General features: G+C 39.5%; 1 protein-coding gene across 5 annotated transcripts in view; it reads right to left on the reverse strand.

The window, feature by feature from the left end:
- Positions 1 to 24,446, reverse strand: part of Fer (FER tyrosine kinase) — a 306,510-nt gene that overhangs the window by 261,536 nt on the left and 20,528 nt on the right. For all 5 annotated transcript variants that reach the window (XR_007979418.1, XM_052192262.1, XM_052192260.1 and 2 more), the window contains one exon: positions 12,639 to 12,904. Coding sequence is in view for 4 of the 5 variants with exons in the window: in XM_052192262.1 (XP_052048222.1) it covers positions 12,639 to 12,845 (207 nt within the window). In the remaining variant the exon portion in view is untranslated. The remainder of the gene's footprint in view (positions 1 to 12,638; positions 12,905 to 24,446) is intronic.

A 24,446-nucleotide genomic window follows, 5' to 3' on the forward strand; every position in this document is an offset into this window, starting at 1 on the left:
ATCCAAAAGCTTTCCCCTTTCCCAGTCCCCCCCCCCCCCGTATGTCCCATAAGTCCTCTTCTCTCCATCAATTCTCCTATCTTTCCCCCTCCCTTTTCTCTGTCCAGGTACTCCCATACAATGCTGGATCAAGCCTTTCCAGGATTAGGGCCCTCTTCTTCCTTCTTCATGGGAATCATTTGATATGCTAATTGTAACTTCAGTATTCAGAATTTCAGGGCTAATTAATATCCACTTATCAATGATTGTATTCCATGTGTATTTTTTGTGATTGCGTTACCTGACTTAGGATGATATTTTTCCAGTTCCAACCATTTGCCTAAAAAATTCATGAATTCATTGTTTTTAATTGCTGAATAGTACTCCATTGTGTAATTATACCACATTTTCTGTATCCAGTCCTCCATTAAGGGATATCTGGGTTCTTTCCAGCTTCTGGCTATTATAAATAAGGCTGCTATGAACATAATGGAGCATGTGTCCTTATTGCATGCTGGGGAATCCTCTGGGTATATTCCCAGGAGAGGTATAGCAGGGTCCTCCGGAAGTGTCATGTCCAGTTTTCTTAGGAACCGCCAGACTGATTTCCAGAGTGGTTGTACCATCTTACAATCCCACCAGCAGTGAAGGAGTATTTTTCTTTCTCCACATCCTCGCCAGTACCTGCTGTCTCCTGAGTTTTTAACCTTAGCCATCTGACTGGTGTGAGGTGAAATCTCAGGGTTGTTTTGATTTGCATTTCCCTAATAACTAATGATGTTGAGCATTTCTTAAGGTGCTTCTCGGCCATCCGAATTTCTTCAGGTGAAAATTCTTTGTTTAGATCTGTACCCCATTTTAATAGAGTTATTTGGTTCTCTGGGGTCTAACTTCTTGAGTTCTTTGTATATATTGGATATGAGCCCTCTATCGGATGTAGGGTTGGTGAAGATCTTTTCCCAATTTGTTGGTTGCCATTTTGTCCTTTTGACAGTGTCCTTTGCCTTACAGAAACTTTGTAATTTTATGTGATCCCATTTGTCAATTCTTGCTCTTAGAGCATAAGCTATTGGTGTTCTGTTCAGGAACTTTTCCCCTGTGCCCATGCAAGCAAATCAGTTAGTTGCCTTCCTATACTCAAAGGATAAGCAGGCTGAGAAAGAAGTTTGGGAAATGAAACCCTTCACAATAGCCACAAACAACATAAACTATCTTGGTGTGACTCTAACCAAACAAGTGAAAGATCTATACGACAAGAACTTCAGGTCTCTGAAGAAGGAAATCGAAGAAGACCTCAGAAAATGGAAAAATCTTCCATGCTTGTGGATTGGCAGGATTAATATAGTTAAAATGGCCATCTTGCCAAAAGCAATATACAGATTCAATGCAATCCCCATAAAAATCCCAACTCAGTTCTTCACAGAGTTAGAAAAATCAATTCTCAAATTTATCTGGAATAACAAAAAACCCAGGATAGCTAAAACTATTCTCAACAGTAAAAGAACTTCTGGGTGAATTAGTATCCCAGACCTCAAGCAATACTACAGAGCAATAGTGTTAAAAACTGCATGTAATTGGCACAGGGACAGGCAAGTGGAATAGGATTGAAGACACAAAAATGAATCCACACACCTATGGTCACTTGACAAAGAAGCGGAAAACATCCAATGGAAAAAAGATAGCCTTTTCAACAAATGGTGCTGGTTCAATTGGAGGTCAGCATGCAGGAGAATTCGAATTGATCCATTCTTATCTCCTTGTACTAAGCTCAATTCCAAATGGATCAAGGACCTCCACATAAAGCCAGACACACTGAAACTAATAGAAAAGTGGTGTATTTCTTGTATGCAGCAAAATGCTAGATGGTGCTTGCATATGCAGTCTGTTAGCTTATGTCTGTTTATTGGGGAATTGAGTCCACTGATATTGAGAAATATTAAAGACAGATGATTATTAGTTCCTGTTATGTTTGTTGTTGTAGGTGGCATCATGTATATGTGACTCTCTCCTTTTGGCTTTGTTGTGAGATGATTAACATGTTGTTTTTTCATTGGTGTAGGTACCCTCCTTGTATTGGAGTTTTCCTTCTAGAACTCTGTGTAGGGCTAGATTGGTAGACAAATATTGTTTAAATTTGGTTTTGTCCTGGAATATTTTGGTTTTTCCATCTATGTTGATTGTTGAGTTCTGCTGAGAATAGTAGCCTGGGCTGTCATTTGTGTTCTCTTAGGGTCTACATGACCTCTGACCAGGATCTTCTGGCTTTTAGGGTCTCTGTTGAGAAGTCTGGTGTAATTCTGATACATCTGCCTTTATATGCTACTTGGCCATTTTTCCTCATAGCTTTTAATATTCTTTCTTTCTTCTGTGCATTTTGAGGTTTGATTATTTTTCTGGTCCAATCTATTTGTTATTCTATAGGGTTCTTGTACATTTATGGACATCTCTTTCTTTAGGTTAGGGAAGCTTTCTTGTATGATTTTGCTGAAGATGTCTTCAGGTCTTTTGAGCTGGGAATCATTGCTCTCCTCTATTCCAATTATTTTTAGATTTGATCTTTTCATTGTGTCCTGAATTTCCTGGATGCTTTGGGTAAGAAGATTTTTATGTTTTGAATTTTCTTTGACAGTTTGTGTCAATCTCTTCTACGTTATCTTCTGCACCTGAGATTCTCTCTTCCATCTCCTGTATTCTGTTGGTGATGCTTGCATCTGTAATTCCTGACCTCTTTCATAGGTTTTCCATTTCCAGGGTGGCCTCCATTTGTGTTTTCTTCATTGTTTGTACTTCCACTTTTAGGTCTTGGACAGCATTATGCAATTCCTTCACCTGTTTATGTTTTCCTGTATTTCTTTAAGGGATTTATTTGTTTCCTCTTTAAGAGTTTATACTTGTTTATCTATGTTTTCCAGTATTTCTTTCAGTGAGTTATTGATATCCTCCTTAAGGACTCTATCATCTTTATGAGATAGGATTTTAGGTCAGCATCCTGGTTTTCAGGTATGTTGGTGTATCCAGGGCTTGCTACGGTAGGAGAACTGAGATCTGATGATGCCAAAGTAAACTGGCTCGCCTCTCACCATCTGGTTATCCCTGGTGTTAGCTATTCTCGGTATCTCTGTCTGGAGCCTGCCTCCTGTATCCCTGGGTTGCTGCAGGTCGCCTGGGAGGCCTGTGATCCTGGCTGTAACAGACCTCTGAGGAGGCCTTCAGACTGTGGGGTCTTCAGAGACTCAGACAAGCTGGTGATCTGCTCCCCCTCACTCCTAGAAGCTAACTTCTACTGTCTAAATCTCAGCTCCTTAATCTGTGGCTCATGAAGCCATATGCGTGCACACATGCACATACCAGCAAAAACTTTATGTGTACCAACCAAAAATTAATGAAAAACAAGCCACTAATGACTGAGATATCCGGGCAGTGGTGGCACACACCTTTAATCCCAGCACTTGGGAGGCAGAGGCAGGCAGATTTCTAAGTTCGAGGCCAGCCTACAGCCAGAGCTACACAGAAAAACCCTGTCTCGAAAACCTAAAAAAAAAAAAAAGACTGAGATGTTGCTAACAGTAGTATCCACCTTGGCTCTAAATCCATGACATGTGAAATGCATACACTGTACTGCACATGCCATCTCTCCACACATTCCCACAAGACACAATGAAATGACTAAGTTCAGTTTTGAGATTATTTCATGCTATGAGTTGTAGCAATCTTACTTCATATATGAATTTTTGACTCTTACAGAAACAATGGCTTAATTGTGAAGACAAAGGTGCCCCTATCGTACCTCAGCATATCTCTAAATAATTGTTTTCACATTAGAAAAAGTAAAGTGCTTGGTTTTAAATTTGTCTGTTCCTGAGTTTCATCTGTCTGTTTCCTAAGTTTGAGTCTCATAAAGAAATTATTCAATGAATTATAGCTTAAGATCAAGACAATTTACAATTTTTGAAATGATCCTATACATATTTCTGCCATTGTGTACTATTTGTTAAAGTAGTGTTCTCAGCTTTGATAAATATAATTTGATAAGTTAGTAAATGCTGAAAAAGTTAAAGTTGTCCTATGTCCTAAAAAGACTTAATTTATCTTTTATACAAAAATAAGAAAAGCATATTCATCTAGGCATTTAAATATGCTTTCATGTTTAATTAATATAAAATTTTACATATACCAAAGAATTGCTTTAACATAAATTTTCTCATGATTTAGTATTCACAAGTGTTTGATTTATATACCTTCTTTGTGGAACTATGCACCACGGCCACATGAAACTTTCTTAGACTACAAGGAGCTACAAGTGAGTTGGGTTTGAGCAGCTCTGGTTTAAGTGACTGAGCTCATCATCTACAAACTTGCGTTTTGTCAACTCACAGCCTTTCTGATTCATTCCTTTTCTAATACGATTAGGCAAATGCTTCATCTAATAAATTTACAAACTGAAATTCACCCATTCAATGCCACATAACTAATCGACGACTCACATGCAAACATAAATTTATGTCTTAATGAGCTAGGAATGATCCAACCTGAAGCCTCGAAGACGGAAAGAAGTGGGAAACCTTGTTTCTCGCCTACTTTATGGAAACAATCTCTCTCGGCTTCACTTGGCAGGACATGCCCATGACCCCAGCATTTGGGAAGTGGGGGCAGGCAAATCAGAAGACCAAGGTCACCCTCGGCCACACAGCAAGTTCAAGGCCAGCATAGGCTATATGAGATCCTGTCTCAAAAAACAAACAAAAACAAGTAACTAAGCCAAACAAATCAAACCTTCTAAACTGGGTACAAAGTAAACTGTAACCTTTAAAGTTTAATCTTGTACTTAATCACTGTATTGGAAACTAAAGCAAAGGGGAACTTCATGTACTTCTTACAGGCCATAACTTCAGAATACTATTTCATAACATGATTACATACAACTAAAGAAGTCTAAAGTCTAGATCTGTGTCACTCTTGACATGACATGCTTTGTTACAATGCTACAGAGATGAAAATGAAAGAGACATCTCTCTGTAACTTTGTTTTTAACTAAAAATAAGGGTAACCTTTACAATCTCATTAAAAGTGGAGTTAAGGAATGAAACACTTCATCTAAACAATCCAATCCAACACCAGATAATTAGGAACAAGACCAACTTTAAACAGAGATACTCTTTAATCCCAGCACTTAGGAGGCAGAGGCATGCAGATTTCTGAGTTCCAGGCCAGCCTGGTCTACAGAATGAGTTCCAGGATACCCAGGGCTATACAAGGAAACCCTGCCTTAAAAAAACCAAAAAAAAAAAAAAAAAAGACAAGAGATACTAATAGCACACTTTCCTTTGCCCCAAGAAAACAAAATATTAGTCTGAGATTTTTTTTTCAATTTTAAAATATTAATTAGAATTTGTACTAATGTAATTAAAATACTGACAAAATACTACTTTTATATTAAATCTATTATATTTAAATATTTTGCATAGTTTTTATTCTTTTGTTTTATAGGTCAAAAATAAAATTTACCTAAAAAATACACGTGGAAACTTAACAATATTCTACTCAATGATACCTTGGTCAAGGAAGAAATAAAGAAAGAAATTAAAGACTTTTTAGAACACAATGAAAATGAAAACACAACATACCCAAATCTATGGGACACAATGAAAGCAGTGCTAAGAGGAAAACTCATAGCCCTGAGTGCCTCCAAAAAAAAAAAAATGGAGAGAGCATACACTACCAGCTTAATGACAAACCTGAAAGCCCTGGAACAAAAAGAAGCTATTTCACCCAGGAGGAGTAGAAGGCAGGAAATCATCAAACTCAGGGCCGAAATCAATCAATTAGAAACAAAGAGAACCATACAAAAAAATCAACAAAACCAGGAGCTGGTTCTTTGAGAAAATCAACAAGATAGATAAACCCTTAGCCAGACTGACCAAAGGGCACAGAGAAAGTATCCAAATTAACAAACTTAGAAATGAAAAGGGAGATATAACAACGGAAACAGAGGAAATCCAAAAAATCATCAGATCCTACTACAAGAGACTGTACTCAACACAACTGGAGAATCTGGAGGAAATGGACAATTTCCTTGACAGATACCAAATACCAAAATTAAATCAGGACCAACTAGACCATCTAAACAGTCCCATAATGTCTAAAGAAATAGAAGGAGTCATAGAAAGTTTTCCAACCAAAAAAAGCACAGGACCAGATGGTTGCAGTGCAGAATTCTATCAGACCTTCAAAGAAGAGTTAACACCAATACTCTTCAAACTATTCCACAAAATAGAAACAGAAGGAACACTACCCAATTCCTTCTATGAAGCCACAATTACGCTGATACCAAAGCCACACAAAGATCCAACAAAGAAAGAGAACTTCAGACCAATTTCCCTTATGAACATCGATGCAAAAATACTCAATAAAATTCTTGCCAACCGAATCCAAGAACACATCAAAACGATCATCCACCATGATCAAGTAGGCTTTATCCCGGGAATGCAGGGTTGGTTCAATATACGGAAATCCATCAATGCAATCCACTACATAAACAAACTCAAAGAACAAAACCACATGGTCATTTCATTGGATGCTGAAAAAGCATTTGACAAAATTCAGCATCCTTTCATGCAAGTCTTGGAGAGAACAGGAATTCAAGGCCCATACCTAAACATAGTAAAAGCAATATACAGCAAACCGGTAGCCAGCATCAAACTAAATGGAGAGAAACTTGAAGCAATCCCACTGAAATCAGGGACCAGACAAGGCTGCCCCCTTTCTCCTTATCTTTTCAATATTGTACTTGAGGTACTAGCTCGGGCAATTCGACAACATAAGGAGGTCAAAGGGATACAAATTGGAAAGGAAGAAGTCAAACTTTCATTATTTGTGGACGACATGATAGTCTACCTAAGTGACCCAAAAAACTCCACTAGAGAGCTCCTACAGCTGATAAACAACTTCAGCAAAGTGGCAGGTTATAAAATCAACTCAAGCAAATCAGTGGCCTTCCTATACTCAAAGGATAAGCAGGCTGAGAAAGAAATTAGGGAAATGACCCCCTTCACAATAGCCACAAACAGTATAAAGTATCTTGGGGTGACTCTTACCAAACATGTGAAAGATCTATATGACAAGAACTTCAAGCCTCTGAAGAAGGAAATGGAAGAAGACCTCAAAAAATGGGAAAACCTCCCATGCTCATGGATCGGTAGAATCAATATAGTTAAAATGGTTATTTTGCCAAAAGCAATATACAGATTCAATGCAATCCCCATCAAAATCCCAACTCAATTCTTCACAGAGTTAGAAAGAGCAATTATCAAATTCATCTGGAACTACAGAGCAATAGTGTTAAAAACTGCATGGTATTGGTACAGTGACAGGCAGGAGGATCAATGGAACAGGATTGAAGATCCAGAAATGAACCCACACACCTATGGCCACTTGATCCTCGACAAAGAGGCTGAAAACATCCAATGGAAAAAAGATAGCCTTTTCAACAAATGGTGCTGGTTCAACTGGAGGTCAGCATGCAGAAGAATGCAAATTGATCCATCCTTGTCTCCTTGTACTAAGCTCAAATCCAAATGGATCAAGGACCTCCACATAAAGCCAGACACTCTGAAGCTAATAGAAAAGAAACTGGGGAAGACCCTTGAGGACATCGGTACAGGGAGAAAGTTTCTGAACAGAACACCAATAGTGTATGCTCTAAGAGCAAGAATTGACAAATGGGACCTCATAAAATTACAAAGTTTCTTTAAGGCAAAGGACACCATCAAGAGGACAAATCGGCAACCAACAAATTGGGAAAAGATCTTCACCAATCCTACATCAGATAGAGGGCTAATATCCAATATATATAAAGAACTCAAGAAGTTAGACTCCAGAAACCCGAACAACCCTATTAAAAAATGGGGTACAGAGTTAAACAAAGAATTCTCACCAAGAACTTCGGATGGCGGAGAAGCATCTTAAAAAATGCTCAACTTCATTAGTCATTAGGGAAATGCAAATCAAAACAACCCTGAGATTTCATCTTACACCAGTCAGAATAGCTAAGATTAAAAATTCAGGAGACAGCAGGTGTTGGAGAGGGTGTGGAGAAAGAGGAACACTCCTCCACTGCTGGTGGGGTTGCAAATTGGTACAACCACTCTGGAAAGCAGTCTGGCGGTTCCTCCGAAAACTGGGCACCTCACTTCCAGAAGATCCTGCTATACCACTCCTGGGCATATACCCAGAGGATTCCCCACTATGTAATAAGGATACATGCTCTACTATGTTCATAGCAGCCCTATTTATAATTGCCAGATGCTGGAAACAACCCAGGTATCCCTCAACAGAAGAGTGGATGCAAAAAATGTGGTATATCTACACAATGGAGTACTATTCAGCCATTAGAAACAATGAATTCATGAAATTCTTAGGCAAATGGATGGAGCTAGAGAACATCATACTAAGTGAGGTAACCCAGACTCAAAAGGTGAATCATGGTATGCACTCACTAATAAGTGGATATTAACCTAGAAAACTAGAATACCCAAAACATAATCCACACATCAAATGAGGTACAAGAAGAAAGGAGGAGTGGCCCCTTGTTCTGGAAAGACTCAGTGAAGCAGTATTCGACGAAACCAGAACGGGGAAGTGGGAAGGGGAGGGTGGGAGGACAGGGAAAGAGAAGGGGGCTTATGGGACTTTCAGGGAGTGGGGGGCTAGAAAAGGGGAAATCATTTGAAATGTAAATAAATTATATCGAATAAAAAAATTAAAAAAAAAAACAAAAAAAACAAAAAAAAGTAAATATACCACTTGTAATTCACAGCTTAAAAAAATGAATCAATTTAGAAAAATTCCCTACTCCTCAACTATCTATAAGAGGTTAGTTGCATGTACTAAGAATAGTTTGAGATATATAAAATAATCCACATAGCCAGGCAGTGGTGGTGCATGCCTTTAATCCCAGTACTTGGGAGGCAGAGGGAAGCGGACTTCTGAGTTTGAGGACAGCCTGGTCTACAAAGTGAGTTCCAGGACAGCCAGGGCTACACAGAGAAACCCTGTCTTGAAAAAAACAAAAACAAAAAAGAAAAAGAAAAATCCACATAAATGATAAAATGACAATTTTTGGCTTCTGAAACCAATAGAGGTCAATGGTATCAATTGAACTAAAATGACTATAATATTTAAAAAGTAAACTGCATGGTCAGATTACTGAAAACAAAAACTAGAGAGAGAAAAAATGTACACCTCTTAGGGTTGGAAATAGCTGAGCAGTTAGGAGCACTGGCTGTTCTTCTAGAGAAGGGGGGTTTGTGTCCCGACACCCACATTATAGCTCTCAAGCATCTGTAATGCCAGTTCTAGGGGATCTCCACCCTCTGAGGGGTTCTATGTGCACTGCACACTCATGGTGCACAGACATAATTGCACTAAAGCAATCATGCACATGCCATTTTTAAAAGAAAACATATACCCTTCAGAGAAGCACACGTCCTTTCTTGACTTACCTTTGAACTGGCAAATATGTAAGATGAATCAGTTTCTCAGAACAGGTAGTAATTGAAGTGTTCTGGGCTTATTATACCAAGAAGTGTATATTCTGGGATACTGAGTAAAAGAACAACTACTGCTGGACCTATAATTACAGCAAGGCACTGAAATACTCAACAAGAATGATTCAAGCTTGAAGATACCTAAATAATAGTTGTCGAAAACAGCTTTGTGCTATAGATGATACTCTACAAGTACTTGATTGCTTTCATCTCGGTTGAATTTTTTCACAAACTCAACATTAAAATTCCATGAAGAATGCATAGTTTCTGCACTACACAATAACTCAAAATAAATGATCCTCTGAAGCAACTATTTTTATTTGAGTTTACGTATTACATAAGGAAAATGCTGGCGTCTCTAAGTCCTTCGGGGATACAGAAATCCAGAAAACAACTCATTAAACTTCCATAAAACAGAGTTTTCAGAGACTCAACTCCAAGCACAAAGGAATCTTTAGATGTGCCCCACTCATAAAAACTCCTCCATGTTTTCTTCAAATCTTGGTTTCCCTGCTCCAACCCATCTCTAAGCTGGCTGCAATCAGAAATAATTGAGTCTTTTAGAAATTTCAGGGGACTCTCTGACCTGATGAAGCATGTTTCTCACATGAGCATGGGGTCAGGACTTTAGAGCTCCCTAAGTAACCCCACTGCCCAGGGTCTGTTGTAACCAAGTGTGTGTCTCAGTGACAAGCTCTGCATTGTACCAATGATACGCTAAAGTCACATGGTTGATAGATGTGTTAGGCGCATAGCATTCAAAACATTGATCAGGGACGCATTAAAGATTACAGCAACTTTATGCAACTTCACATATATTAAGTGATTAAAAACTACACTGACGATGGCTTTTTATCTCGGAATGACCAGAAACACGCCTGTCAAGGAAAGAGGGCGGTAGCCTGTGGGTCCTGGAAGTGGGAGAAGAGGTTACAAGCAAGCTACAGGCGAGTTTGGCTGACGATGAAGGACTAGGCAGCCAGCAGAGGACTGCAGTGCTCCTCTGAAATGTATCCTAAGCAGCGAGTTCAACCAGGTACCATGCATGCACTCACCTAGTGCTGCCTCCACTGCCATACAGGAGGAAGCACACATAAGGCTCAGCTCATCCCTTAACAGTTCACTTGCATTATAACAAATTCACATTTTAAATCAAATATATAACTTATCTAGTACTATATAATTATTATACATAATAACCATATTTAATAAACAATGTATTATACAGCTATTAATATTAACTCTAGATGATCACAAACATTTTAACTAATTAATGTTTAATTAGTATATGAAAATTGCTAATATTTCTATATACTTTGTGTTTAAAGGGTTAACTAATATTGCCTTTCAAAAAATTGTCATTGAGGAACTCTTGTATCACTCACTATAATGTGTAGAAACTATTGAATATACTTGGACAGTTGCACTTTTAATGAACAACAAAACACAAAGTAAAAATGATCTACTGTACAGAGTAAAACAAAAGAAGTAAATATGCAGCTGGAGCCAAATGGAGGAGAGGCCCTTGGTCCTGAGAAGGCTCAATACCCCTGTATAGGGGAGTGCCAGGAAAGGAAAGGGAAGCGTAGTGGGTGGATTGGTGAGCAGGGAGAGGTGGGGATGGGATAGGGTGTTTTCAAAGGGGAAACCAGGAGAGGGGATAACATTTGAAATACAAAGAAAATATCCAATAAAAAAATTAAAAAGAAGTAAATAAAATGGCCAAGTAGCTAAAGAGAGTGCTCAATGGTTAAGAGTCCTTGTTACTCTAACAGAAGACCACAGTTAGGCTGCCAGCACACACTGCAAGTGGCTCACAAGCACCTATAACTCCAGACCCAAGGGACCCAACAGCCCTTCTGAACTCCATGGGTACCTGCATACATGTGTGCACACACACACACATACACACACACACACACATATACACATAAATAAAATAAATGTTTTTTCGAAAACAAAATAGCTCTAATACACATGGAAAAGGTAGTTCACTAAGCTCACTTTTAGAGAAAATATAAGACACTAATAGATATATATTAATTATTAGATCACAAAAACTCCAAAGTGTGAGTGTTAGAAACTGGCAGGCACATACAGATCTGGTAAACAGGCAAAATGGTACAAGATCTATAGGGAAATTTATACTTATACTGGCAATATATAATGAAACTATACATACATTCATATTTTGACCTAGAAAGCCCATGTCTATGAATTTTCCACATATATCCTCATGAACATACAAAAATGTCTCTATGTAATAGCACTTTTACAACATTGTTTGTAACTGTAAAACACTGTGGAGTTTCTAAACTGGTTTCATGCTAAAATATCTCTTCCAAAGAAAACTGGCCTCCCAAGCAAGTGTCTAGTTCAGGGTGGTAGAAAGGACCGTTCCAGACAAGCCACGATATATGGCAGGGCTGACGCAACACCAACAGCTGGGAGCATGGCTGCTGCTCAGGCCGCCCCTCAGGCCGCCCCCTCCAGCCATCTGAGGTCCTTCAAAGCCCAAGAAATTCATCTTTAACAATAGTATGCAATGAGCTAAAAAATAAATAAATAAATATGTAAAATAACCAAACTATTATAATTTGACTCATTATAGAGAAGATATGGTCTTAGAAAACACACGCACAAATATTTTGGAATAAAGAGATGTAATACATTCTTTTTTTTTTTTTTTTTGGTTTTGGTTTTTTGAGACAGGGTTTTTCTGTGTAGCCCTGGCTGTTTAACTATATTTAATAATAATATCAAATAACTACATTAAAATGCATGCTAAACTGAAAGGTTACTAAAATAAGCACATCTAAATTTACAGGACACAGGGACGAGTATGATGCTTCCGAGGGGAAAAGGTCTCTAAGTCAGGGACTAAGCTGGAAAGCTACAGGAAACACCACCGCCCTCCTTGGGCCTCCGCATGCAGTGCTCAGGTGTGTGCATCTGCATACGCACCACTCACAGAGGGATCTGTCAAAGGATGCAGATGAGACAGCACTAAGGGAAAATCTGAAACACATCAAGTTGCCGTGGGCCTGCTCGTTCTGTAATACAATGTTTGTTCTAAGGACAGGACGCTGTACAAAACAAGGGGATCATTCTTACCTTGGACACGTTGCTGACATAATTCACTTGCATGGTGCTTTCTTTATCAACTTGATTACAAAGATTCTGTAGAGTATATGCATATTCCTTATCACTTTTTATTCTCAGAGCCATGAATTTCTTCACTGTCTCTAGCAACCGTAGTTCCCAGTCTTGCAACTTTAACACAGCTTCCTGCGAGTTCTTCAGGTCACTCCCAAATCCCATTTTGTAAGATACAGCTTGTCCTCCACACTGTGCACCTGAGCCTGCTAGTCAGCACATTTCTGTAAACACAGACATAAGTCAGTTAGAAGGAAATCCATCCTCAAATTAAAAGTATGGTCCATCGGGTATTTGTTTGTTTGTTTAACTTGAATTACTGCTTTATATCTCAAATTTGGAAGTGATTTTCTTCATTGTGAACAAACTTGAGCCAGGCAGATAATTCATCAAAATTGTTTCCAGAGGAAATATGATTTAAAATAAAGGACATCAAATTATTCAGATCAAGTCATATGTTTATCTTAAATCCTACAATTATTTTTAAAGAGATTAACATGACATCAACACATATTCCAAGTGTATGTTTTTGTTATTGGAAATGAGTCACAAAACACAAATTGCATTTCAGAGTTAGATAATGGAATTTGGAAAATGAACTGATTATGTTTGCCGGGGTCCAGACTTAACAAGAGTTGGGGTCGTCAAGGACTAGGGATATTTGGTAGGCAAATAAGAAAACACACAATTGAGATACAACACTGACAGGCTGTTCTTTCGGGCATGGCAGCCCTTGAACTCGGGAGTCAGTGTGCTCACCTAGACTTGACTCAGCCCCAGTCTTTTATTGAAATCATACAAGGAAGTTGGGATTACAAAGTTCACGGGGGTGGGGGGGTAAATGCTTCTCTATTTTCCTGTGCCAACATTTTCTTATGACACAGAGTAGTACAGATTTAGAACAGGAAAAAAAAAGGGAACCATACAATTTCAAACATAAAAGTTTTACAGCAAGCACAATTATTTATATCTGCCGACCACCAGTCTCCAGTGAGGTCAAGGCAGCAGTATTGTGGTTACAATGTCAGTATCTTTCAGACATGTGTGAGACAGTATGGATTCATAAAAGGGCAAACGTGAGGTCATACTGATGACTCTGCAGTCTTTGGATCTCCAATCTGGGTCAAATATCCAAGACCCCATCTGTCTGTCTACAAAAACATCCTCACCATATGGAGAATCCCTGGGGGGGCAGCCACTATCGTCCCCAAACCCAAGGAACCCATCACTGACTATCTGGGAAATATCTATGTTATTCCATCCTCAATTTTATGATAAAAATATCAAGGACCTCCACATAAAGCCAGACACTCTGAAGCTAATAGAAAAGAAACTGGGGAAGACCCTTGGGGACATAGGTATAGGGGAAAAGTTCCTGAACAGAACACCAATTGCATATGCTCTAAGATCAAGAATTGACAAATGAGACCTCATAAAATTACAAAGTTTCTGTAAGGCAAAGGACACAGTCAAAAGGACAAATCAGCAACCAACACATTTGGAAAAGATCTTCACCAACCCTACATCAGATAGAAGGCTAATATCCAATATATACAAAGAACTCAAGAAGTTAGACCCCAGAAAGCCAAATAACCCTATTAAAAAATGGGGTACAGAACTAAACAAAGAATTCTCACCTGAAGAACTTCAGATGGCTGAGAAGCACCTTAAAAAATGCTCAACTTCATTAGTCATTACGGAAATGCAAATCAAAACAACCCTGAGATTTTACCTTACACCAGTCAGAATGGCTAAGATTAAAAACTCAGGAGACAGCAAATATTGGCGAGGATGTAGAGAAAGAGGAACACTCCTCTACTGCTGGTGGGATTGCAAATTGGTACAACCACTCTAGAAATCAGTCTGGCGGTTCCTCAGAAAACTGGGCACATCACTTCCGGAGGATTCTGCTATACCACTCCTGGGAATATACCCAGAGGATTCCCCAGCAGGTAATAAGGATACATGCTCCACTATGTTCATAGCAGCCCTATTTATAATAGTCAGAAGCTGGAAAGAACCCAGGTATCCCTCAACGGAAGAATAGATACAAAAAAATGTGGTATATATACACAATGGAGTACTATTCAGCCATTAGAAACAATGAATTCATGAAATTCTTAGACAAATGGATGGAGCTGGAGAACATCATATTAAGTGAGGTAACCCAGTCTCAAAAGATTAATCATGGTATGCACTCACTAATAAGTGGATATTAACCTAGAAAACTGGAATACCAAAAACATAATCCACACATTAAATGATGTACTAGAAGAACGGAGGAGTGGCCCCTTGTTCTGGAAAGACTCAGTGTAGCAGTATAGGGCAAAACCAGAACAGGGAAGTGGGAAGGGATAGATGGGAGAACAGGGGAAGGGAAGAGGGCTTATGGGACTTCAGGGAGTGGGGAGCCAGAAAAGGGAAAATCATTTGAAATGTAAATAAAATAATATTGAATAAAAAATAAATCCTATTTTTATTATAGAGATTTGAGACGAAGGCCAGGACCAGCTGCAGACCTGCTCATCTCTGCCGCCGCTCTAGTAAATGATTGTAACACACATTTCTCACATTGAGTAAATGATTGTAACACACATTTCTCTTGAACCCAATATAACAGCCTTCGCTTTTATAATATTGGTAGCATCTAGTTTCTGGATATCAAGTGGGCTCCTACTAGGTCTTGCCAGGTCACCAAATACAGGTTTAATCAAGAAAGGAAGAAGAGAAGGAACAGTAAATAGATAAAAAGAATGATAACTACTAAGACTAACTGCAGAAATGACATCACGAGGTGCTTGCACCAAAGTAGCAGGCCTTGGGGCCTCTCAGTACTCATACTGGGGCCCACAAAAGGCCACAGCCTCGTGCTCTGAAACCCCCAAGGTTTTTCTTCCTTGTCATCAGGAGTCCTAGGCATCTCAAAATTAAAGTGGGGTGTCTCCAACATATGTTGACATTATAAAAAATGCTAAAGTATAAATTTATTCAAAAGTAAACATATTGGGGCTAGAAGAACTAGCCCAGAACGCTGGGAGCTCCTAGAGACTGAGCCACCAACCCAGCCTCACACACAAGCTGGTCCAAGGCCCCCAACACACATACACCAGAGGACTGCCTGGTCTGGCCTCAGTGGGAGAAGACATGCTTAATCCTCAAGAGACTTGAGGCCCCAGGGAGTGAGGAGGCCTGGCTGAGGGGCAGGAAGCACCCTCTCAGAGACAGTGGAGAGGAGGAATGGGATGTAAAATGGGATGAGGAACTCTTAACCAATGAGCCATCTCTACAGCCCCCTGGACAAGATCATTGTTTTACGAGTTTAAAGAGTGTTCTCTTCTGAAAGCTCAGTTCTCAGTGAGGGGCTGCGCACAACAACCCATGCTCCAACTCCAGGGCCTTTGACACCTCTGAGTCCTAGGCACCTGCCTTCATATGTACACACCCACACATGTACTCAGATAGAAACAAAAATAATCAGATTAGACAAGGATGTAGTGAAAGGATTTCCATTTGCAGATGACAACATTTCACAAACAGAAGAGCCAAACAAAGCCTTAAAAGCAAGGGTCAGAACTGAGTACTACATACCAGGAGTCGATGTCCTCCACAGGCTCCTACGTTACAAATCTGCTCCCCAGCCCATGATGCTACTTGGGGGATGGCGGAGCCTCTGTAGGCAAAGTAGGCCAGTAGGATGTGCTTTTAAAGATTAAAGCTTATTCGGGGTTATCTCAGATTCCTGGTTTCCAAGGTGAGCAGCTTCTACAAAGCACTCCTACCATGATATACTTATCTTCTTACTACAGTTCAGACACAAAGCCAATGGACAATGGAAGGAACTCAAAGAAACCATAAGCCAAAACAACGCTTCCCTCCTTAAGTGGCTTTGTTCACATAGTCACACCAACACAGAGTTAGCATACACAGCACAAAATCAGTGTTAAAAAGTCAGCTAAATGTCTACATAACAGCAAAAATCAAACCAAATACTGATTTAAAAATCAATTCCATTTACAGAAACATAAAAAGAATAAGACACTCAGGTAGAAATCTTTTTTAAAAGCAAATTTGTGTTCTTTAAACTAAAAAACCAAAATTATAAATAAGCTCCCCAAAGACTCAAGTTCAAAGATAGAAGAATTAATGTATTAACAAACAAGATCCTCCAGTTTGATCTATACATATGACACTATCTATATTGAAAACATCTTATATATCAAAGAAATTAAGACACAAAAGACCATATATTGTATAATTCTATTCACAAGACATGTCTAAAAATAGTCCAACTAGAGATATAAAACAGATTTGTGGTTATCTAGGGCTAATGAATTTGGACAGAAATGGGGAATGATCCCTGAGAAGTATTAGATTTCTTTCTGTGGTGATGGAAGTATTCTGAAATTGGTTGTGATGGCAGCATAACGCTGAAAATGGATTAAAACAACTAAACTGCACAATTCCATCGGGTGAATCCTTGAGTATGTGAGTGTATGGTTTGATGCCTCCTTCAAGGCTGCAGGTATTGGGATGTACCCCTCTCTGCTTGTCTGTTTATGTCTCTCTGTCTCTGTCTGTATCTCTGTGTGGAGTGTGGAGGTGTTTCTCTGTCTCCATCATATGCACGCGCGCGCGCGCGCGCGCGCGCACACACACACACACACACACACACACACACACTGAGAGAAACATGCCATCCATTGATGTGGCTCACTGACTTTGAACCTCCAGACCCTGAGCCTAGATATCCCTACCTTATTTATAAATTCAGCCTGTGTTATAATGGTATTGGTAATAGAAAACAGATTAGAACTTAAACAATATCTCAAAATAGTGGTTTAAAAATCACTGAGACATTAACTTATGATCACTTATACGCCAGCTATCATAAATTCCCCAAGGCATTCTTGTTTACTGTAAATCCTGAAAACTATTGCAGAATTTACTTTGCCCTCTGGTTTCCAGGGCTGTCAGCAGTGACTCCTTCAGCCCAGGGAGAGCTAGCTGTCCAGGGGCCTTCAATCCCAGCTCTGGCCCATCCATCTAAAAGGCAGGTGTTATGTCTCTTTGTTTGCTCATTTCTGTGATGCTGGAAACTGAGCCCGGGCTCCCACCTACTGGGCAAGCACTCTCTGCCACTGAGCCAGTCCACACCATAGAGTCCAGTCAATGACACTGACACCACCTACAAACACAAAAACCTTTCTCTCCCTAACTTCAGTTGCTTCATCTAAACAAATGCCAAGTTAGTATAGTATTCTCTGAGAAGAGAATAAATTACAATTGTTCCCAACCAAAAAATGTTCAATTACGTGTACTATAGAGTAATTGGGAAAAACATTTTGAGTTATAAGAAACTCCTTGCTAACATTTCCAAAGTAACAACCAAGACTGAGCCCCTTTAGTTAAGTCAGTGACTACGGGGGATCAAGTGACTCATCTGTGTTAACCTCGAGGACTCCAGGCTGCCGGATCCAGACAGCAACTTTAAAACAATGACTTTGGGACTTTAGCTCAATGGTAGAACATTTTCTAATACGTAAAAGCTCACTCCCACGGAGAAAAGACAGTCATTTGTGGGGCTCAAAAGCTGACAATGAGTTGTTGTTGTTGTTGTTGTTGTTGCTATTTTTAGTGGCAGCTTTGGAAACACACTTCTGACCCTATGTCCAGATACACAATAAGAAATATTTTTGAGGGAAGAAATGCTAGAAATATTTTTAATTTATCTTTTTAAAAACTACTAGATGTAAGATCGTGGTTCACTTTATGTCCTGATGCGGCATAAATGCCATCTCTGCTGCTCAGTGCATCCTGATAAGCATTTTTATATTCACTCCTGCTATCTATTAGAAGCTTCACAAACTGTGTAGAGCTCAGGAAAAGAAAATGGGAAACATAAGCTGGCAGAATCTGAGAAGTGTTCCAGCCTGTCCTAGGAGGCTTATTTATGTTTATTAATATGCTAGGTCAGAATATATATATACACCTCTCTTTGAGAAAAAAAGGGAATAATGATTTTTTTTTAAGTAAGGTAACTCCATAGTCAATTAACTGAATCTAACTGTTGGGCTGTCTGATCTGACAAGTACTTAAGAAACTATCAGATCAATATACAATGTGTAAATACCCACTCATGACAAATCAGATATATGCAAAACTGTTTTCAATAACAAGCAAAGAACAAAAAGCTAGCAGTGATTACGTAGAGTACAGCCCAGCCTACACTGCACCTTTACTACCCGGAATAAACAAGTCAAGCAGACGGGACCTGCTAGAGAGACCCAGTCACAGCAAGCAATCCACTCAAGGATGTGGTAGTACATTTTTATGACAATCTCTCTTCCATTCTAAGAGACTAGAACTGTTGCCTCACAGCCCAGTTCATAATACACACAGAGTGACGCAAACTTAGCCTGACAGCCCACTGTGTACTCAGCCTATTTGTTTAACCCGCCTTTATGAAAATAATACAACTTTACTTGTCTTGTCTTTCCTATGTAATCTGAAATCCTGTGCTAATGCATAGCTTTAATCTTAAAACTATGTATCCCCCATGCCCCTGCCCGCAGCAATGCAAGTGTGCATGTGTGTCAAGGCTATCACTCACTGAGAACAGCCCATAGGCAGAAAGCAAACTTCTGTAACAAATATCCATCACAAATGTTGGAAACAGCATATAGATGCTGCTTGGGAACTTCGTGCTTACAATGACGTTTGTCATCTGACTCAGTCAGGCCTGTGACTTAATCTACTGTAACACTCTGTTACGGATTTCTCTAAAGTGTCCCATTGCTCCACCATGTGATGCCTTCTGTGTTGTTCAGTAACTACAGAGCAAAGGCCTTTGTTAGGAGCAGGTCAAACACAATCTACAGACAGATGGGAGACATATGGAGTGAGGTGGAGGATCTACACTTGGGTTCACTCTGGCATCAAGTTAATGTCAGGGGAATTATTGAGCTGTCTTTCCTTAATGTGATGGTGACACGCGTGGTGCCTCAGCAGCTCTCGCTAATGTGTCTTCCTGAGACACAGGACCTCTTTGCACGCACAGGTGTCAGGGACTCCTTCCTCATTCAGAGATCCCAGAATAGGCAGGGAGAACTATAAGGAGGGGTCCAGGTTTTACAAAAAGTACAATCTAAGAAGCCACCGCCTTCCCCATGCCACAGACATCAGGAGAGCAGGATGTGGTAAGAAAACCCAGCATATTCTCCCCTCCAACAGACATCTATGACTTGATCTAAGAAAAACTTTTTTAGCTTTTCAGGTAGCACAAGCAGGAACCACTGAGAGCTCAGGATTATCAATAAATGAAGGAAATCGAAACAGCAGTAGAGAAAATTAAACTGTCACTGAAACAATTCCCCATAAAAGCAGACTCAGATATACATGCTAAAAACTAAACAAGGTACCTACCTATGAAGAGACTGAAGTGTTCCCCAAGTCTAACATAACACATAAATTATAAAGGGCACAATCAGAAATTGCCTGTCACCAAGAAAATCCTAATTTTAATTTAAAGATAATTAATACTAATACCAAGATGAAGCATGTGCCAGCATTGCAAGGTAAGAGTTTTAACACAGCTATAGTAAAAACACTTCAGCCATAAGATATAAACTCTCAAAACCAACAGTAAATTACAAGACTTACCCAAGGAAGACAAGCTATAAGAATAATCAGAGACAAATTATAAAAGGAAGAAACACAAACTTAAAATTCCTTAGCTGTGCTCCACAGTACAGTGCAGACAACAGAAGCCACTATCAGTGAGTTTAAGGACAGAACAGAGTCCACCCAGCCAGACAACAAAGAAAAGAGGAAAGAAATACCCAGAGGCCTGTGGAACACTCACACAAAACACACTCTTCTCTCCTCAGAGGGCAAGAGGAGAGAAAGGGAATGAGAGAAAACGGGAGAAGATACAGACACTCACACATCACACACACACACACACTGATATATACACACAGTCACACATACACACTTGCACACCACACATGTACACTCACACTGACACCCATGCCGACACACACTCATATATACACACTCCCATACAGACACACACACACTCACACACACACACACACACACACACACATACACACCACACACTCTTCAGCAACAAAATCTCAAACTGCATGGCATTGGTCAGAGACCGATAGGTGAAGAATACAACACCTCAAAATGGGTTCACCATGCTTAACAGACTTCTAACAAAGGTCTAAAGGAGAAAGCATTAACCTTCAGTTGTAACCTAAGATCTTATTAGAAACAACTAAATGCAATCATGGACTTAAGTGACTAAACGTGAACACATTTACTGATAAATTCCAGATTCAAAGAAAAAATGGACAAAATCCTCAGGATCTAAAGGTAGGGGAACACTCAGTTATGAGACCAAATCCATAACCCAGAAGAGAAAACAGACTGTTTAAAAGGAAGCTCTTTACTCTCGGGAAGCCTGAGTAAGCAGAGGAAAATACAGCTTTTGAAGGAGGGGAAAAATATTACCTGGAAGTCACTGACTCACCCTATAAAGGAAAAGGCATATAAGGAAATAAAAGTCTCTTCTTGGATTATCATGCATTTCTACTTCCCACTAGACTATGGAGACGGGGTTTTTATATGAAGTCAAGTCATACCGGAGCAGAAATCCCACAAGAAGTAAAGCTACACAATGAGGGACTGCCGAAGGCTCGGTGTGGACGGACAAAAACAATTAGTGGGGAAACGCTATGAATGTGGAGGAAGGCAGGGAAGAGTATATGAGAGGGTTTGGAGGGAGAGATGCTGCAATTAAATTATATATTCAAAAATAAGAATAAAAGAGTAATTTATGTCAGTACAAATTTCAATTTTTCAAAATGCCCAGCCCTTGACATTAGATATGGTGGTGCACCCCAATAATACCAAAAGTCAACATAAAGTTAGCATCAGGCCTAGGCTATATAGGTCAGGGTCTTCTTTGAAAAACAAATCAAAAAACCCTCAAACTATATAACATTGGGGAGGGGTCACAAAATCATCCTTATTTTAGAAGTAATAAAATGTATGGAAAAGAAATTGTATTATCAACTGCAGCCAAAAGGTGTATACAGACCCGGTTTGAATATAAATTATAGACAAGCAGGTGTATACCCTCTTATGTACCAGCCCTCTCCATCCCTTAGAAAAGTTGACTCAGACACAGTAGAGAACAGAAATCTACAAAGTGAATTAATTGGTTGAAGCTACATAGTATTGTGCAATCATCTCCAATGTCCAGAGATCTATACTTTACATGTTACTTACCTTTCTCAACTTTGTAACCAAATGGCTGACAGAAGGGACCTAAGGCAGGAAGGTTTATTTTGGCTCATGTTTCAGAAGCCCACCCTAGTCCATCTTGGAAAGGAAAGGCACTAAGAGCAGCTTGGGATGCAGTGCCACCCAAGAAGCAAAGAAATGTGACCGGCCGCGCATGCTCAGGTGGCTCCTTCCCATCCTAACTCCGCTCTCGACCTCACCCCACATAGTCATACTGCTCATGTTCATGGAAGGTCTTCCCTACTGAAATCTCACTGGAAACTCCCTCAAAAGCATACCCACAAGCGTTTCTTTTAGGTGAGTATAAATCCAGTTAAGGACTGGTGAGATGGCTCAGCAGGTAAGAGCACTGACTACTCTTCCGAAGGTCCTGAGTTCAATTCCCAGCAACCACATGGTAGCTCACAACCATCAGTAATGGGATCTGAGGCCCTCTTCTGATGTATCTGGAGATAGCTACAGTGTACTTACATATACTAATAAATCTTTTTTAAAAATAATTTATTTTAAAAATAAATAAATCCAGTTAAGATTACAAGAAAGACTATCCTCTACACAGTAATAATTGCCATTAATGTTATTAGTACTTAGTATTTGGTACTAATTTTACAATCATACCCTACAGGTTAAAATTCAAAGTTATTTGCTGGTAATCAATACAACTTCTATCTCCTGTAACAGTCAAACAATTTTAAAACCAAGCTAGTTTTAACTGTCAACTTAACACAACCTACAGTCACATAAAAAGGGAATCTCAAGTGAGGAACTTCCCAGGTTGGATTTGCCCGTGGGTATATCTTGAGGGAGAGTTTCTTGGATGTTAGTTGATGCAGAAGGGGTCAGCCCATTGTGGGCAGCACCAATCCCTGGGCAGGTATAAGAGAGCTAGCTAAGCATGAACCAGGAAACAATGTTTCTTCATTGTTTCTGCTTGAGTTCTTACCCTGACTTCTCAATGATGGAACGCCAACTGTAGGCTGATAAACCTTTTTCCTCCTCCATGTTGCTTCTGGCCTTGATGTTCATCACAGCAACAAGAGGAAACTAGAACATTTAGGGTTCCTAAAACCTTCCCTGGTCTGTCCCACCTCTATGTCCTCCCCCAATCGAAAGTTTCTATTCACATCCCCCTGGAAAGTCATCAGCAACCTAGTCAGGAAGATGCACTCTAAAGCCCACCTCGGCTACAGTCCCTGTCTGCAGCTCAGGAGTTGTGTGCATCTATCTTAAACAAAGCACATTCCATTGTAACTACTTATTCCATCTACTTACTCTATTAGACTTTGTGCTATCTGAAACAAGAATATCATAGGCTTTTCACTTGTATACCACTGGGACTTAGGTTATTACAGAGGATAGAAATCTCTATAATTTAGGGGCTAGAGTCCTAGGCCAGAAGTTAAGAGCATGCCCACTTTCTCAGAGGGCCCCAGTTAAATTGCTAGCACTCAGCAGGTGGCTTACAATCACATATAACTCCAGTTCCAGGGGACCAGACATCTCTGCCCTTCAAAGACATCTACACTTAAGTTCTCATATTAATATAGACTTAATTTAAATTTTCTAAAGGAAAAAAAATTATATAATTTAGTGGATATTAATTACTAACTAGGATGTAGCAGGATAATATACAAAAGTACATGTATGCTGTTGCCAACATAATCTTTAAAAAAATAAATTCAGACCTCATGTAGCCTAGACTGACCTTAAGCCTGTGGGAAGCTGAGAATGACCTTGAACATCTGGCCTTCCTGCCTCTGCTAAGCTCTAACTCTGCTATCTATCACAGCCATATAACAGGCTCAAGTAATGCACCGCTGGGGTCAGAGCCCGACTTCACGCGTGGCAGGTAAGCATGCCTCCAACCGAGCTGTAGCCCCACCTCAATGTTATCTCTTTCTAAGAAGCAAATTTCTAAAAAGTAAAACTAATATAAATCCTACTAAAATGCTAGCTATTTGGATTTAGTTAACCTATTTATTTGAATCTATCTTATTTAATGGCCTTCAATTTGGAACTGTTTTCCCATAAACATGACTGCGTATTCTTTAAAGAATCATAAAAGCTATAGTTTTCTAAAATTAGAAGTTAAATTCTCATAGACTATATCCATATATACAAATTTCATAAACAGAATTAGAGATGTTAAATGACAAAATATAAAATAGATAAGTAGTTTCTTTGCAGGATGACCAAATTTCTATGTTACTGTCTTATGAACATAGAGCTATGGACAAGTTATCTATTCGAAAATGCGTCCGGTTTCTCAACCTTTGGCTCTGTAACTGTCAACTTCTGTATCCTGCAAATGCAAAGACAGAACTATTGGTTCTCCTGGCACTGTAGATGCACTAGAGTAACCCCAGCACAGGGAGTCAGAGGCGAGAGAATAAGAAGTTCCTCAGCTACATGGCAGCTTGAGACCAACCTGGGGCTCGTATGAAGAGGAAC

Source organism: Apodemus sylvaticus, chromosome 9 (genome assembly GCF_947179515.1).
Source record: "Apodemus sylvaticus chromosome 9, mApoSyl1.1, whole genome shotgun sequence".
Taxonomy (NCBI): Eukaryota; Metazoa; Chordata; class Mammalia; order Rodentia; family Muridae; genus Apodemus; species Apodemus sylvaticus.